General features: G+C 42.2%; 1 protein-coding gene across 5 annotated transcripts in view; it reads right to left on the bottom strand.

Annotated features, from left to right (window-relative positions):
• Window positions 1-14,436, bottom strand: part of LPCAT2 (lysophosphatidylcholine acyltransferase 2) — a 521,286-nt gene that overhangs the window by 459,496 nt on the left and 47,354 nt on the right. For all 5 annotated transcript variants that reach the window (XM_073605020.1, XM_073605019.1, XM_073605022.1 and 2 more), the window contains one exon: window positions 3,633-3,772. In XM_073605020.1, coding sequence (XP_073461121.1) covers window positions 3,633-3,772 — 140 coding nt within the window. The remainder of the gene's footprint in view (window positions 1-3,632; window positions 3,773-14,436) is intronic.

Below are 14,436 nucleotides of genomic sequence, written 5' to 3' on the forward strand. Positions count from 1 at the left end.
CAGAGGCACTCATTAAGTGCCATTAATCATGAAGAATCATTCTTGCCAAACCAATCTATTAGCCTTCTATGAGGAGGTGAGCTGCTATCTACTTTAACCACTTCGCTACCCGGCCATTGTCAAATGACGTCCACAGATGGGATCTCCCATCGTGGGTGGACGTCATATGACAGCCTGGGCTTCCCAGGCGCCTAGGGGCGCTCGCGTGCATGGCTGCCGCATTGCTCAGGACCCGGTGCGTGTGCCCGGTGGCCACGATGTCTGCCGGGCACCCGCGATTGCCCGTTAACTGGGCCGGACAGTGGATCTGTGTGTGTAAACACACAGATCCACGTCCTGTCAGTTGAAAGGAGACCGATCTGTGTTCCCAGTACAGCGGAACACTGATCGGTCTCCTCCCCTTGTTTGTCCCTGCCCCCTACAGTTAGAATCATTCCCTAGGAAACATATTTAACCCCTTGTGTCCCCCTAGTGGTTAACCCCTTCACTGCCTGTCACATTTATACAGTAATCAATGCAATTTTATAGCATTGATCGCTGTATAAATGTGAATGGTCCCAAAAATGTGTCAAAAGTGTCCGATGTGTCCGCCATAATGTCGCAGTCACGAAAAAAAAATCACGATCGTCATACACATAGGTTGGACTTTATGGACTTGTGTCTTTTTTTAACCTCACCTACTATGTACTATATTAAGTATAGAGAAAGTGTTCCAGTATCAATGCACCACAAGCCACTTCAAGCAGAAGATTTAAAAGATCTCTAAGATTGGATCCTTCACTTTTCAATCTGCAACATAGCTACACCATATATTTAACGCCATCAGTGGTCCGCCATTGTCAGCCTCAGGACAGGAATAGGTAGGAGCCATGTGAAATCCTATGCCAGCCTGATCAGCTTTGCATCAAAAAGGTAAGGCTTATACTTACCTGAGCCCAATCTTAATCCAACGATGTGCACAAGCGCAGAGGCTCTCTCGGCTCTCTCCATCCTCATTAGCTCAGATACAATCACGGGAGCAATTGGCTCCTGCTGCTGTTAATCACAGCCAGTGAGGAGGGAGTGGGGGATGGGATCAAGCCCAGCTCTGTGTGTCAAAGGACACACAGAGTGGGGCTTGGGAGGGAACATGTACGAGTGCGGCTTGCTATGGGGCACTCGGCAAGGGGAAAAGCCAGTAGGGGACCCGGGAAGAGGAAAATTGGGGTTGCAAAACCATTGCACAGAAGAGATAAATTTGACATGTTTGTTACTTTAATTTAAAAAAAATTCAGCATTTACAATCACTTTAAGTTTCCTTGGCCAACCTCTGAGTCTACGGTCCTCAGCGTTTCTCCATCAATGGTGTCCTAATGCTGAGAAAAACAGGTAGATACTTATCCATCATGTCATACCATCAGGGAAATGTGTGATTGGCCCCGCATTTATTCTGTAGCAGGACAATAACCCCAAACATACAGCCAATGTCATTAAGAACTATTTTCAGCATAAAGAAGTACAAGGAGCCCTGGAAGTGATGGTTTGGCCTCCACAGAACTTTGATCTTAACATCTTCGAGTCTGTCTGGAATTAACGTGAAGAGAAAGAAGGATTTGAGGCAGCCTGCACCCATAGTAGGCCTAAGGTCCAAGATGTTTGTAACAAACTACCTGCCTAGTTTCTTCAAAAACTCTGTGCACAAGTACTGTGTGTACCTAGAAGAATTGATGCTGTTTTGAAGCTAAAAGGTTAGTCACACCAATTATTGATTTGATTTCGATTTGTCTCCTGTTTAGTCACTTTGCATTTTGTAAAGTGATAAAAATAAACAATTAAAATACGGTATATATTTTTGAAAGCATTCCTACTTTTCAGCATTTCTTCACACCTCCCTAATACTTTTGCACCATACGGTTCATCTGATAACATTGTCAAATCATGATGCAGTTCAAATGTATCCATTTTTTTATACAATAGGCTCAGGGATGGTAGATAGAATCATTATTGAGCGACCTGGATGTCCAGAACATACTTATAGTGCAACTTTGAACACAATGTAATTCTGGGCGCCAACACTGGCTTGGTCTGGAATGCCACAATGCAATTCTAAGGGTCATATTGATTCAAATAGCTTCTTAAAGTAAAAACAAAGAATAGCCCAGATAGACTAATGCCCTGTACACACGGTCAGACATTGATCGGACATTTCAACAACAAAATCCGTGGATTTTTTCTGATGGATGTTGGCTTAAACTTGTCTTGCATACACACGGTCGCACAAAGTTGTCGAAAAATCCGGTCGTTCTGAACGCGGTGACGTAAAACATGTCAGGACTATAAACGGGGTAGTAGCCAATAGCTTTCGTCTCTTAATTTATTCTGAGCATGCGTGGCACTTTGTGTGTCGGCTTTGTGTACACACAATCAGAATTTCCGACATTGTTGGAAATTCCGATTTTGTTGTCGGAAAATTTTATAGCAAGCTCTCAAAATTTGTGTGTCGGAAATTCCTATGCAAAATGTGTGATGGAGCCTACACATGGTCGGAATTTCCGACAACAAGGTCCTATCACACATTTTCCATTGGAAAATCCTATCATATGTACAGGGCATTAGAGGCACAATTTTACATTTTCTTGACACAGCACAAACAAAAACTGACCCCAAATTGTAAAAACTTAAGCTTGACCATATTGGTCAGTAACTTGACCTTTATCCCACAAAGCTGAAAAAAAGACTTGATAATAATTTTGTACTATCTACCTTAAAAAGGTAATAAGCTGGACCAATTTCTCTGAACAACTTTTGAAGGGCTATGTCCTGGACCCTGATACCTTTTACTGCTAGTATCTGCATGTTGCCAAAATAAACACGGCCATACATCTTAGACCAATGTTCTTACTGAATTTTAGACCAATGTTCTTACTAAATGTAGATGTCCAATTTTTGGGTAAATTTCTTGGGTTAAGCTAGATCGGAGGTCAGCAACCTGTAGATCGCAATCTACCAGTAGATCAGACTAGTGACTGGTAGATCGCAATCTGGGATTGCTGACCCATCATTCCAGAGCATCAGAGTGCAATGCAGAGGGACTACTTGTAATGTTAGAGCTGTAGTAGAAAGCAAGAGCCGCATAAACCAATGCCTCCTCTGTAGTGCTGGCTCCTGTCCCATGCGGAGTAATACCAACTCCACCTCTTATCCTGGCTAGTAGTCTCCAGAGTGGTGCCAGCAGCAGGAAAGAAGAGATCTTCAGATCAATGTGAAGCAATACAATGGGCATAATAGCAAATTGTGTTGCTTTCTCACCACCTGCTTTAACCCCTTTGACTCCTCAGAAGCATGAAGCTGTGGGGCACTTGCAGAGTGGCCCCATTTACTTGAATGGGTCTTGATTGGCATTTGGTTAAACCCACCAAAAGCAATAGGGGGCTTAATTCCTGCTGCGGCATGTGTACACCTAATGGGGGTAGGGATTGGGAGTGGTAAAACCAGGACTCAACCACCCCCCAACTTTACGTATAAATAGTCTTTCTCCCAGTCCTATCAAAAAAAGATCCAAGCTGCTATACAAGTGACTTAAATAGGGTGTATGCCATATTATAACAAACTGCTCATCTAATGTCATTGCATTTTTCTTGACAAACACATACCTTCTCCATCCCTTTAGTGGCTCCAAGCTCAACTTTGAAATACAGCAGGTAGTGAAGGATGCAACGAACCATGCCATTATTAAGATCAACAGAAAAAAGATTATCCTTAATGGTAGAATGAAAAGACCACATAGTAGCATCTGAAATAAAGAGTAATGCATTGAAAGCAATTATTAAAAATCTCAAGATGATGTAAATATACAACTGAACAATCTCTCAGATAGTTATATAGATCTCTATGGATAAGAATAAAGATGGGTGAAGAGGTCTTGTCTGCTTAAAAGATGTAATTAAAAGGCATTTTTTTCAGGACTACATAGCAGGTTGCTTGTTGAATTTCATATCCAAAACATGTGTTATACCCTTGAGAAAATACTGTAGCTGTAAAAGTTTACTTTTTTTAGAAACTAGGAGAATTATTCCTGCTTCTAAAGCTGCTACTTCCACTATGTATATTACTGCTTGTGATGAATATATTTAAAAAATGAAAAAGTTTAAAAGAATCAAGGCAGATATACTTATCATGCCCAAATGTTCAGAGGTATTGGATTCCCAGACCCGGTCCAGTATTACTATGCAGGACATCTGTCTTGGATACTGGACTGGTGCAGTCATAGCAAGGTAAAGAGCTGGATATCACTTGAACAATCTATCTCGCCCATTCCGCTCCGTAACCTGGGCTTCGCTCAGGTAAAAAGGACAATTCCATATTGGGAACCACTTATAAAATAGCTCATATGATTAAACCTAGTGTGATAAGCTCCCCAATGACTTGACCTATGATGCCAGTGATTGGTATCCTGGATTTTACACAGGGGTTATCCGACCCTAGAATGCGACAATTTATAGAAAGAAATTCCGAATAAAAATTTTTAGAAATCGAAATGACTTAAAATTTATAGCAGATATACAATCTATGCTTACACCCCCTCTTCCGAGGTGGCAAGCAATTCAATTATGGCATTATCTTGTGTCACTACCTGTGGGCTTGGATATGCCTACTACATTTGAGCGACTATGCATAGCTATTCAACCTATACGAAGAGGTCTCTCAAGGGCATATGCTGTATTATTTGCCCCTCCAGATTCCTATAATCCCTCCTTCATTGCTGCATGGGAAAAAGATCTGAACATTACATTATCCGTAGATCAATGAGGCTTTATATATAATTTTATACATAAATCTTCTATATCAGTAAGATTGCAGGAATCAGGATATAAGCTGTTGACTAGATAGTACATGACGGAGAAATTACATTGCATGTTCCCAAATGTTGATGCTACTTGTTGGCACTGTGGGGAGGATAGAGGAACACTTTTCCATATTTTTTGGAGTTGCCCACGAATTCGCTCATGTTGGAAGAATGTCTGCACCCTAATCAAAGTTTCCGACCTTACTCTTGACCGAGATCCAGCAGCTTGCTCGATACATCTTACCCCTTTCTCTAGGAGCAGATATCACCATTCAGTAGTGAGACATTCTCAACCTGGCTAGGGCCTGTATACCAGCGCAGTGAAAATTCTCCTCCCCTTCTAATGTAGGACATTGGATCAGAGCAGTACATGATATAATGCATATGGAAGGACTTACAGCATAAGTAAATAGGCAGGAAGCCCGTTTTTAGGAAAACGTGGTGTCAGTGGACTCAGTTTACTGTATCGGAGAGATATCAGGCACTCCTTTGTGAGCCTATAGTTGCATAAGCAATAACTTGGTGGCACATAAGTATTGTTTCTTTGTTTTTTGTTTTTTTTTTTGTTTTTTTTTTCCCATTGTCTATCCACTTGACCTCCAGAAAGGATTTACCCCCTTTTTGACCAGGGCATTTTTTGCTATTCAGCACTGCGCTACTTTAACTGGTAATTTGCACAGTGTCAGAAACCATGAAATCAGGCCAAGACATAAATACAGTTAAATCACACTTGTTTAATAATAAAAGTAAAAAGAACAAATGTAGTCAAAACATAGCCAAAGTTCAGTAACCGGAACGGATAGTCAGCCAAGCCAGAAGTCAGGGATCAATGTAGTGGAACAGAAAGCAGGATCTGAACCCAGAAGAGATGTCAGCAAAGCAAGTCTTTAAACAGGAACGCAGGAGATAGGCTCTGTGATGTTGACCAAGATGAAGGCAGAGATCCTCTGGACTTGGACAGCTTAAGTAGGCAGGACTGACGAGCAGGATATCATCAACAGCTGAGTAACTGTGGAGAAATAGGAGCTGGAAATTAGCCTACAGCTGAGCTACCAGCTCAGAGAAGGAAGGGCTGAGCCCAGCCCTAACACGCATGCATGCAACACTATATCCAAACAAAATTGATGTCCTTTTTTCACACAAAATATATAGCTTTATTTTGGTGTTTGATCACCACTGTTTTTTTATTTTTTGCAATATATAAAATGAAAAAAGACCGAAAATTTGGAAAAACAATATTTTCTACTTTTAGTTGGATATTTGGGTATTTTTTACTGTATAACAGAAAGGCCAAAACGTACATATTACAAATATTTGGTAAAAAAAATCCCAATAATTGTATATTAATTGGTTTGTGTGAAAGTTATAGCACCTACAAACTATGGTATATATATATATATAGTAATCTGACGCCATCTGGGATTGAAGCTAATGCTATCTGGCATCACCTGTGATACGAATACAGTGATCCGTAAAAAAAAAACTGTACAGTATACAAATGACACTGGTGCCAGGGCAGTAAAAGGGTTAACTGGGGGGGCAATCGGGGGTTAAATGTGCCTAACTAAGTGATTGTGTGACTGTGTGCTGCTTTTACTCACTGTAGATGTGCTTTCTTCTATCACTGAAACTGAAAAGGGCTCCACGAAAGAAGATCACATCATTTTCTGTGCCTTTGTTTTGTAAGCACAAGCATATGCTGTTCTGTGATTCTCCAGAATCGATCAGCAGGTCCAGGCCAAAAACGAAAAATTGTATCATACTTACCATAATTTTCCTTTCCTGACGCCAATCCATGGAAGCATTCTAGTGATAGGCTCCGCCTTACTCCCCTCCCTCAGGACCATTGAAATAGCATAAATTAAAGGCCAGTTAGGCCCCGCCCCATTTTTCGTAATTAGCTAGATACCGAAACGCACAAGGGTGGGTCCGTATGCTGCCATGGATTGACATCAGGAAAGGAAAATTACGGTAAGTATGATACAATTTTCCATTTTCCTGACGCCACCATGGCATCATACTAGTGATACATATCCTAGCTGACAGGGTGGGTTCTACCTAACAAACCAAATTAATTATTTTATATATATATATATATATATATATATATATATATATATATATATATATATATATATATATATATATATATATATATATATATATATATTTTTTTTTTTTTTTTTTTTTTTTTCAAATGGGACAGAAGACTGAACAGTCATTCCTCCGAAGCCCACTGATCTATTCTGTAAAGGTTGAAAAGGTATGCTGGGAAAAGTACGCCACTTTCCTGTAGAATGAATCCATTGATGCTTTCAACTGGGTTGCCTATGAGGCCTCAACCCCTCTGGAAGAGGATGCATCCTGCCACTGAAGGAGGCTCATGACCCACTTCCCATCTGCACAACCAATCTTGTTAAAGTCCAGGAGGCAACCTCTCTTGCCTGATGAATTCCATCTGGAACAGTGAAAGACTTATATGAACTGAAAAGAGCAATTGTGGACAGAAACTTCTTTCAAGCTCTGGGAATGACCAATTTGTGTGGTTTTCTTGCTTGAACGTCTGGAAAGTCAGGCAATAGACAGGTGATTGATAGATGGAGGGCTGTCGCTACCTCTGATATAAGCTGAACTACAGGATGCAGCTCTACTCCTGTAACAAAAGCAATATGCTTTTCTGAAGCTCTAAGGGCTTGAAACTCAAACCGACTTCTGTTTGACGATTTGCGCTAAATACTGGTTAGTAAGCAATGTCTTAAACCGAACACTGCCCTGTTGGAATAAACAGTTGAAATAAACCCCAACAGCAATGAAAGATTTTAATTGTGAAAAATTCACTCTCGTGGTTGACGAAACCTCCTGACTGTCTTCAAAATTTTGCAAACTAAAGGGCCTTTGGCCAAATTAAACCTTGTTCTTGCTGACACCTGTAACCTCAAAAGAGTATAGGGTAAGGTTCATGTCCAATCTGACCTAGAAGAAGACCAGAACAGCTGCCACCAGAGGTGCAGTAAGAATAATATCTTGCCATGCAACATAGAAAAAAACACAAGTTTGTACCAGATCTTGGCATAGAGGCTGTTAGTAGAGTGCCTTTCACACCCCCCAAAGTAGAGCTCACTCTTGGAGCAACTCTGGAGCAATCTAGGTTCTGCGGCTTCCCCTTCCCGCCATTATGCTTGCATCTCTGGTCTGTGCATGTGTGAAGGGGAATCAACTTCTGTATTCTGAAGTAGATAGCCAGGAAGCACCAAGACTCCTATGGTCAGAATGGAGGGGCGGTCGTGACTACCATGCTCATTCTTGACAGCTTCCAGAGGAATTTCATTACGAGAGAAGTTGGGGAAAAACATATACAGTAGGCTTGATTGCAGTTTCATGGAGAAACTCAGCTTCTGTTCTCTGCTTTGGGGAGCGGAAACCGAGTCAGACCTCTTCTTAAATTGGCATTTGCTGTGAGAAGCAAAGAAGCCTGTCTGTGGTAGGCAACCTGTGGACAAGCCTCCCCCTCATGCTCTGGCAAGCTTGCATGATGGACAGTATGTCCGTGTATTCCAGTCTCCTAGGAGGTAAATTGCTTCCTGGATTTGCTGGTGATCTTCCTACCCAGACATTCTGGGTTCTACATCTCTCAATAGCATATTGCCGCGAGATCCTCTGTCACGTACCTTGTGGACGAGCCCGACTTGCAGGGGATGGCTCCGACTCGAGGGCCCCGGTAAAGTAAACAGGAAGCACAGGAGTCAGGAGTGGCACGAGTGCCTGGCAGGATCAACAGCAGGAGGTGGGTCTGGAACTCAGGAAGCACTGTGCAGTAGAACTTCAGACTGAGCCGGAAGGAACCTGGAAGGAGCTGGATCAGCAGACTGGTGCAGCAGACTGGGACCGGACAGCAGACTGGAACCAAACAGCAGATTGGAACTGGCCAGGCAGACAGTGGATATGCCAGAGGGTCAGGCAAAAGAGTAGTCAGACAAGCTGGGGTTGGATGCAGGCAGAAGACAGGGATGGTTGGAGACAAGCCGGGATCAGATGCAGGCAGACAACAAGGATAATCAGGAACAAGCCAGGTCTTTAGCATAGAAACAGGTTCTCAAGGATCAAACACACGTAACGCTGTAGAGCAGACAGCAAGATCCCAGTGTGACAGCTTGGTTTAAACAGCCCGCCTGGTGCTAATGGGTGCGCGCACATGCGCGCCCTCGCATGCGCATTGGCGCGCGCGATCGCACAACTGCACGCTCAGGACGCCTGTTACTGGCAGGATCTTCCTGACATCCTCCCTGGAGCTGAAAATACGCAATTTCTGTCCTGTTGCTCAACCGCAAGATGACTGGTCACCCTTGATTCTGTGTAGCAAGGTCAGAGTGATAAAAAAGGAAAAAAGGCTGTCTGACCTTCCAGCGCTTTCGAGACTACCATCCTTGGCTAGCAATCTCCGCTTGCCTTGACCGACAGACGCTCGCAGTGCGCCTTCCAGGCTGTCTTGCCAATATGATTCATCTCATTGATCCAGTCAGATGGTTCCTCACATCCTCAAGATCTTTCCATCACCTCGGACCGCTATACATACTGCGTGACACTGACCATAGCTGCGCCGAATCCTGTTTCCTCCGTTGTAATTGAAACTAGCACCATTGCTCATGCACCCAAAGATTTATCGGTATGAATAACAACATTATGGCCAGGAGGCTGAGACACCTAGAAGTCGTCCAGGAAGTAGAGGCATCTGATCTCAGAATTCTCCTTATGACCGTCACCGTCCTTTTCTGATGGAAGCAAAACAGAGGAATCAGTAGAGCCCCCACAGGCACTTTAACTGTTGGAAAGCAAAAGTTGGCCTCTTTTTTTTTTTTTTTTTATGTAGAAAGGAATGACGCCCAGGTAGTGGCAAATCTGGAGACCCTGTTCTCCAAGAGGAACTGACACGGCACTGAAACCTCTGTGAATATTCTTAGAGATATTCATAGGCTAAAAGGTAGGCTGATAAAGCGGAGATGTGTCCAACCAATCGCCAAAACTACTTACTTTGGAATAAAAAAGAAAAGAAAAAATTTTTGGGATGTAAGGCTAAGAATCCTGACTATCTAGCGAAAGCCTCCAGCCATCTGCTGCAAGCGAATGCTTCTCGCCAACCCCCGCTACCTACAGGGGTGGGTAGGAAAACCTACAATCTCTCCTGTGAGATGGGACTAGGACAGCTCCCCTCTGAGTCTGAAGTGTCTGTAAGTATTGTAACCGCCGTGCTTGCGGTGGATCTGGCAGCTCCAAGGGGGAGAAAAAGGTCCAGAGAAGGAACAGTGAGGAATCCACCTAAGTCACCATGAGTGCCTATCCTCCAAGGATCTGCACAATCCACTGTCCAGTAACCCGTGATGCGTGCCCACTGGGACTTACCTTAAAAGTCTGGGCATGCGCCCGGTAAAAGGGATTTGTGGGTACCTGCGGTACACCCAAAGATTTTCATTTATGGACCTTATGAAATGTTGCCCCTAGAGGAGCAGAACCTAGCGGGAGAAACACATGGGGGGCTAGCTAGTGAAGTTTTGTGTCACCTTATAAGTAATAAGGACATTCGGTATTACCTGTCAGCTGCAAACTTCAAAAAGGCTGACTTCACTCACCAGCCTCCTGGGCATAGGCTCTGTGCCACAGGTCCTGCAGGACTCTTGTTGGGGTACTGGGTCTGGGAAAGAAGAGCTAAGACGTTTTCCTTGGAACTTCTCTCCTGAGTGGGAGCGGCATCCGAGCTATGGTTCTCTGAAGAATGTCCACCTTTCTATGGCCTCTGGCTCTGGCCTTTGAGAGGGTGGGCGCACGGAGCTGAAGCAAATCAAAGCAATTCGCATGGGAGGGCACTCTTTTCCTGAAAACTTACCGACACGGTGGTCCCCACCTAAGTGTTCAGGGTCTTTTGTATAGGTGGTGACTGATACTCGAACCGTGGTGAAATGGGACGACCAGCTGAGAGACGGACAGCCGCAGAACGACCGAGAAGAGGAAAAATAGATAAGGCAACAGCGACTTTGCTTCTCCCTCTATTAATGTATATCTAAATATATACATCTACACACTCTCTCCTTTCCCCTTTTTTTTTTTTTTTAAACAATATGCATGCATATATAAATACATGCACATACCGCTCCATATAACACCCCCCCACCCACATGCATACATACATACCAACCAACATAAGAACACACACATATATACACAAACATATACATGAACATTTATACATACTGTAGAGGGTCAGCCTGGGGCAGGGTTAAGAAGGGGTTAATTGAAGAGGGCAGGTATTTCCCCTTCAGACCTGCTTATTGTCAGCTGGGCTGAAAGTCTCAGAGAGGAGCTGTTTGAGTAGGAGAGAGAGACAGCAGCATGCTGTGTGAAAATGTCCATTGCTGGATGGTGTGCTGGGTGAGCTTAACCACATAAAGACTGTAGCTCTGATTGGAGCCATGAACTATTACCTATAAGCCTGTGTGCTGCTGAACTGTGAGCTGTACTGTATGCACAACCGTGTGACAAGACAAGTCTGACTTATCTTATGTTTATTTTGCCATTTTGCTGAATAAAGCCACTTTTGTATTAATGGGCTGTCTCTGAGCCAGCTGTCCACTCCTCTGATCCCCTACAATACACACATAGATATCCATATATATTATATATATATATATATATATATATATATATATATACATATATACATACACATATACATGCATACACACACATACCCACCTGCCCCAAACCTATACATACACAACCTACAAACATAAGCTATACCTACAGCCGGCCTAGGACAGCAAAGGACAGAGAACCTGTCTAGGGTGAGTAATGTACCCAGACCAGGCCACCGCAGGAGGAAAAGAACAGGAGGTGCAGAAAATGAGAAAATGACAGGAGACAAAGGCAAAGGTAAGAAAGATGCAAAGCTGGCCTCCTCAAACCCAACAAGCGTTGCAGACACCAACCTTAAAGGCAGATTTCATTCCTAAAGAGGAAAAACTGCTCAGCTCCATCGAGACCCACAGAAGGAGCTCCCAAACTACTCTGGTGCTTTTAGCAGCCTGATACTGGGACTTCGTACTGGGAGAGGCTTAACCCAGTCGGCAGCTGCCTGGAGACAGAGGGGGGAACATAGTACTGCTTACTCTTCACTGGTGAGTGGAGGCATGAGGACAAAAGGAAGAATGGAGCGGGGCCTAACTGGCCTTTAATTTATGCTATTTCATTGGTCCTGAGGGAGGGGAGAAAGGCGGAGCCTATCACTAGTATGCTGCCATGGTGGCGTCAGGAAAAATCATTAGCTTGGACCTGAAGACTGATTGGTGCGGTGTCGAAGCACAGCCCCGCCGGGCCGGTGCGCCTACCTAGTGTGTGACTTGGCGCAGGAGACCTGCCTTGCTGCTGTATAAGTAAGTTATGGGGTCGGCAAGTGGCTATCCTTTGCTTTGCTTATTGTGTATTTTCTTTCTGGTTCCCACTCTCTTCTTTTTTTTTTTTTAGGTTTCTCCAAAAAATATGTAAAAAACAAGTTGTGGCTCTGCAATTCATCTCCACAAGAAACACACATTTATCCTTGGTACTATATAGAATATTCCTGATTAGGTGGTCATTTTTTTCTTCTTTTTCCTTTTTGAAAAGCACAGAGCCGAGTAGATGTAGTAGGTAAATGCAATAATTTTTCTATTGGATATGTATTATTGTTATTGAGGTCAAAAGTTTTTGATGCGTAATATATAAGGTTATGAGAATCTGTGGATTTACCATTTGTTAAAGTATATGAAAACTCATGGTTCTGCATTTTAGTCTATTGCTTTAAATAAATTTATATTAAAAATAAATCAAAGTTCAGTTTTCATGATGTTTGGGAAGCTGCAATGTGAATTGCAGTTGCCAGCAATAACAGATACCAAATCATTAAAAATCATTTTTTCATTAAATTTAGTGCAGTTATTTGAAATTTGCCATTGACAGACAAGCAATAAATGATCATTTCAAGGCCTAATAAATACTAAAAATAATACTATAAATGGTAAAAACTGAAGGTAACTATGCTCCAGCAAATTAACTGTTAATTCATTTTGCACATAACTACCACCGAAGCTTCATAAATCAGGTTGATCTTGGTCTCTGTTAACAACTAGAAGAACATAGAAATCTCAACCCCTTGACCCTAACTGGTATAGTTTAACAAGGTTAAAAAACAATACCAAGTTTTAGAATCTTAAAATAAAAGAATAGCAGCATTATGTTGGAGGGAAGAAAACCGGTTATGTAAAAAGAAAATCAAGGACGCAAAAATTAAAAATGAATGACAGATTGCAAAAGATAATAGGACAAACCCGCAAAAAAATATCTTCAAATATATTAATAGTAAAAAGGTCAGATCTGAGCATGTAGGCCCTTTACAAAATAATCTAGAGTGGGTGACTGGGGACAAAGAGAAGGCAAATGTATTAAATACTTTCTTCAGCTCTGTGTATACAAAGGACCATGGGGGAGCTCATGTCCATAATGGGGATGGCATTGACACAGCTCCAAATGATCCACAATGACTCAAAAGTGATATGGTCCAAACATATATAGACAGAATAAAGGTGGATAAAGCACCTGGACCAGGTGGCATACACCCACGGATCCTAAAAGATTTGAGGTCTGACATTTCAAAACCATTGCTTCTAATTTTTAGGCACTCTTTAATGACTGGAATGGTACCACTGGATTAGTGTAAGGCCAATGTGGTGCCTATATTTAAAAAGGGATTACAGTCTTTTTACCAAGTAACTATAGATCTGTTAGTTTAACTTCTATAGTTGGGAAGAGACTGGAGGGTTTAATAAAAGACCACATAGGGGAGATCTTGCTAGAAAAAAAAAGTATTTTAAGCAACAGACAGCATGGATTCATGAAAGACAGAAGTTGTCAGACAAATTTGATTATTTTTTATTTATTTTTATGAGGAGGTAAGTAAAACCTTGGACAGAGGGGTGGCTGTGGACATGATATACTTGGATTTTGCAAAAGCATTTGACACAGTTCCCCACACGGCTAATGTGTAAGGTAAAGTCTAAAGGCTTGGAAAGATCAGTTTGTAAATGGATAGAAACCTGGCTAAAAGACCAAATGCATAGAGTAGTAGTTAATGTGTACCCCAAGGTTCACAAAAAGGATATTGGAGAACTGGAGGAAGGGCAACCAAATGATAAAAGGCATGGAGGAGCTCAGCCATGGGGATGGATTAGAGGAACTGAATCTATTCTCTCTTGAGAAGAGGAGATTAAGGGGGGATATGATCAACATGTATAAATACATAAATGACCATATAGTGAACTTGGTGTTGAGTTATTCACTTTAAGATCATCGCAGAGCACAAGGGGGCACTCTTTACATCTGGAGGAAAAGAGATTTAATCTCCAAATACAGAAAGGTTTCTTCACAGTAAGAGCTGTGAAAATGTGGAATAGACTCCATCAAGAGCTGGTTCTAGCTAGCTCAGTAGCTTGCTTTAAAAAAAAGCCCTGGATTCTTTCCTAAATGTACATAATATAACTGGATACTAACATGTATAGGTAAAAAGTTGATCCAGGGAATATCCGTTTTTC

Source organism: Aquarana catesbeiana, linkage group LG11, assembly GCF_042186555.1.
Source record: "Aquarana catesbeiana isolate 2022-GZ linkage group LG11, ASM4218655v1, whole genome shotgun sequence".
NCBI lineage: Eukaryota > Metazoa > Chordata > Amphibia > Anura > Ranidae > Aquarana > Aquarana catesbeiana.